At 39.8% G+C, this 2,668-nt stretch overlaps 1 protein-coding gene across 1 annotated transcript in view; it reads left to right on the top strand.

The window, feature by feature from the left end:
- The window catches only part of LHCGR (luteinizing hormone/choriogonadotropin receptor), a 65,836-nt gene extending 63,842 nt beyond the window's left edge, over window positions 1-1,994 (top strand). The window contains exon 11 of the mRNA XM_024118835.2: window positions 727-1,994. Within this exon, the coding sequence (XP_023974603.1) occupies window positions 727-1,879 (1,153 nt within the window). The 3' untranslated portion in view covers window positions 1,880-1,994. The remainder of the gene's footprint in view (window positions 1-726) is intronic.
- The last annotated feature ends 674 nt before the right edge of the window (window positions 1,995-2,668 follow it).

The following is a 2,668-nucleotide window of genomic DNA, read 5'->3' as shown; positions in this document are numbered from 1 at the left end:
CGGAGCGGCTGGGCCCGTGAGCCATGGCCGCTGAGCCTGCGCGTCCGGAGCCTGTGCTCCGCAACGGGAGAGGCCACAACAGTGAGAGGGCCGCGTACGGCAAAACAAAACAAACAAAAAAAAACCACAAAAAACTATTTCTTCCTATTGTTCATGACTCTATGCTTCCTCTGCTCCTAAACTTCTATCGAGTAACCTATCCTTGGTTTCTGTTTCTCAACTGGGCTATCTGATTAGCCAGGGACTTAAGTGCAAGCTCGTCCTTCAGTAGCTGATGATCTTTAACAATGTGAGCCTTCCAATCCCATTTGCGTTCTACTACAGACAGACAGCTTGATAGCAGTTTTGTTGACAACTAAAGGAGATAAACAGCTAAGAAAATGTCAAGAAAGCGTTCTTTTACATTGAGCAAGCAAGATTATGTCTCTAAATTTGTTTTCCAAAGAAAATCATCCTCTGTAAACAGCTGCATTAAGTCTTTGCATCATTGTGTAAAATCTACATATTAAAAAAAAAGTCTAACTGGCTTTTCATTCCCTTCTTAAGGAAATCCTACATCAATTCAGAGTTCTCAGATAAATAAATGTAAGACTAAGGCTGTTGTGACTTTGTTTCCTTTTTGTTTGTTTTCCTTAAAAAAACACTACGGATGATTTCTGAATATATTCAATACCCAGAATCATAAAAATTCTAAGTTTACAATGAGCCAAACTATTCTTCTTACAGTTATTCTGCCATCTTTGCTGGGAGTGAACTGAGCGGCTGGGATTATGACTATGGTTTCTGCCTACCCAAGACACTCCAATGTGCTCCTGAACCAGATGCTTTTAATCCCTGTGAAGATATTATGGGCTATGACTTCCTTAGAGTACTGATTTGGCTGATTAATATTTTAGCCATCATGGGAAATGTGACTGTCCTCTTTGTTCTCCTGACCAGTCGTTATAAACTGACAGTGCCCCGCTTTCTCATGTGCAACCTCTCCTTTGCAGACTTCTGCATGGGGCTCTACCTGCTACTCATTGCCTCAGTTGATGCCCAAACCAAAGGCCAGTATTATAACCATGCCATAGATTGGCAGACAGGGAGTGGATGTAGCGCTGCTGGCTTCTTCACTGTATTTGCAAGTGAACTTTCTGTCTACACCCTCACAGTCATCACACTAGAAAGATGTCACACCATCACCTATGCTATTCAGCTGGACCAAAAGCTGCGATTAAAACATGCCATTCCGATTATGCTTGGAGGATGGCTCTTTTCTACTCTAATCGCCATGTTGCCTCTTGTGGGCGTCAGCAATTACATGAAGGTCAGCATTTGCCTCCCCATGGATGTGGAAACCACTCTCTCCCAGGTCTACATATTAACCATCCTGATGCTCAATGTGCTGGCCTTCATCATCATTTGTGCTTGCTACATTAAAATTTATTTTGCAGTTCAAAATCCAGAGCTGATGGCTACTAACAAAGATACGAAGATTGCTAAGAAAATGGCAGTCCTCATCTTCACCGATTTCACCTGCATGGCACCGATCTCTTTCTTTGCCATCTCAGCTGCCTTCAAAGTGCCCCTTATTACAGTAACCAACTCTAAGGTTTTACTGGTTCTTTTTTATCCTGTCAATTCGTGTGCTAATCCGTTTCTGTATGCAATTTTCACAAAGGCATTCCGAAGGGATTTCTTTCTGTTGCTGAGCAAATTTGGCTGCTGTAAATATCGAGCTGAACTTTATAGGAGGAAGGATTTTTCAGCTTACACCTCCAACTGCAAAAACGGCTTCACTGGATCAAATAAGCCTTCCCAGTCTACCTTGAAGGTGACCACATTACAATGTCAATATTCAGCTGTCCTGGACAAGACTTGCTGTAAGGAGTGTTAACTGTTATACCAGTAACCACATTACTGAATTATACTTAAATATGTAAAAAAATTATCTGTACCAGTAATTTTAACAAAGAGCTGATTTCAGGAAATTATGTGTTAGGCACATTAGGCAAAAAAAGACCTCTTCCTAGCTCAAAGTGTGGTCTATGACCATTGCCAGTCTAAAAACTATGCGTCACTGGCACATGATAACAATACAGAAGTTGAGAGTGTTTAGAAACTTTTACAGCAATTTTGGCAGAGTAATTTTATGTCTGTTGAATCTAATATTTTAAAAATGAGGTGGTATTTTGCATGTCTTTAATTTTTCTCATTTTGTCCTTGCAATAATTTTTACTGCATTTTATAAAAATGTTAGTCCATAACATTTGAAGTTTAAAATAACTTGTCCTTTTCATCAGATAGCTTGGGAAATACACTCTAGAGATGCACTGTTCAATCTGGTACCCACCAGACACATGTAGCTAAATTAAACTGAAATTTAAAATGTAGTTTCTCCGTTTCACTAGCCACATTTCAAATGCTCAATAGCCACACATGATCAGTGGTTACCCTATTAGACAGCACATACACAGAACAGTTTCATCATCACAGAAAGTTCTATTGGATAGTGCTGTCCTAAAGACGTTTATCTATCCCATCTAGGTTCTACTATTTAAAGTAAAGTAAGCATCTAAAGGCACATTTCAGCCTGTTGGTTTGGTGTTTAGTCTCTAAAGAGCAATGAAGCATTAAACAGTATACTGTAAACTCCTTGTGGGTAGGAACCCTGTCTCAATTTTGT

The sequence above is a fragment of the Physeter macrocephalus genome, chromosome 12 (assembly GCF_002837175.3).
Source record: "Physeter macrocephalus isolate SW-GA chromosome 12, ASM283717v5, whole genome shotgun sequence".
NCBI classification, from domain to species: Eukaryota; Metazoa; Chordata; class Mammalia; order Artiodactyla; family Physeteridae; genus Physeter; species Physeter macrocephalus.
The sequence above is the reverse complement of the archived record's forward strand: the minus strand, read 5'-3'. Positions and strand labels throughout refer to the sequence as shown.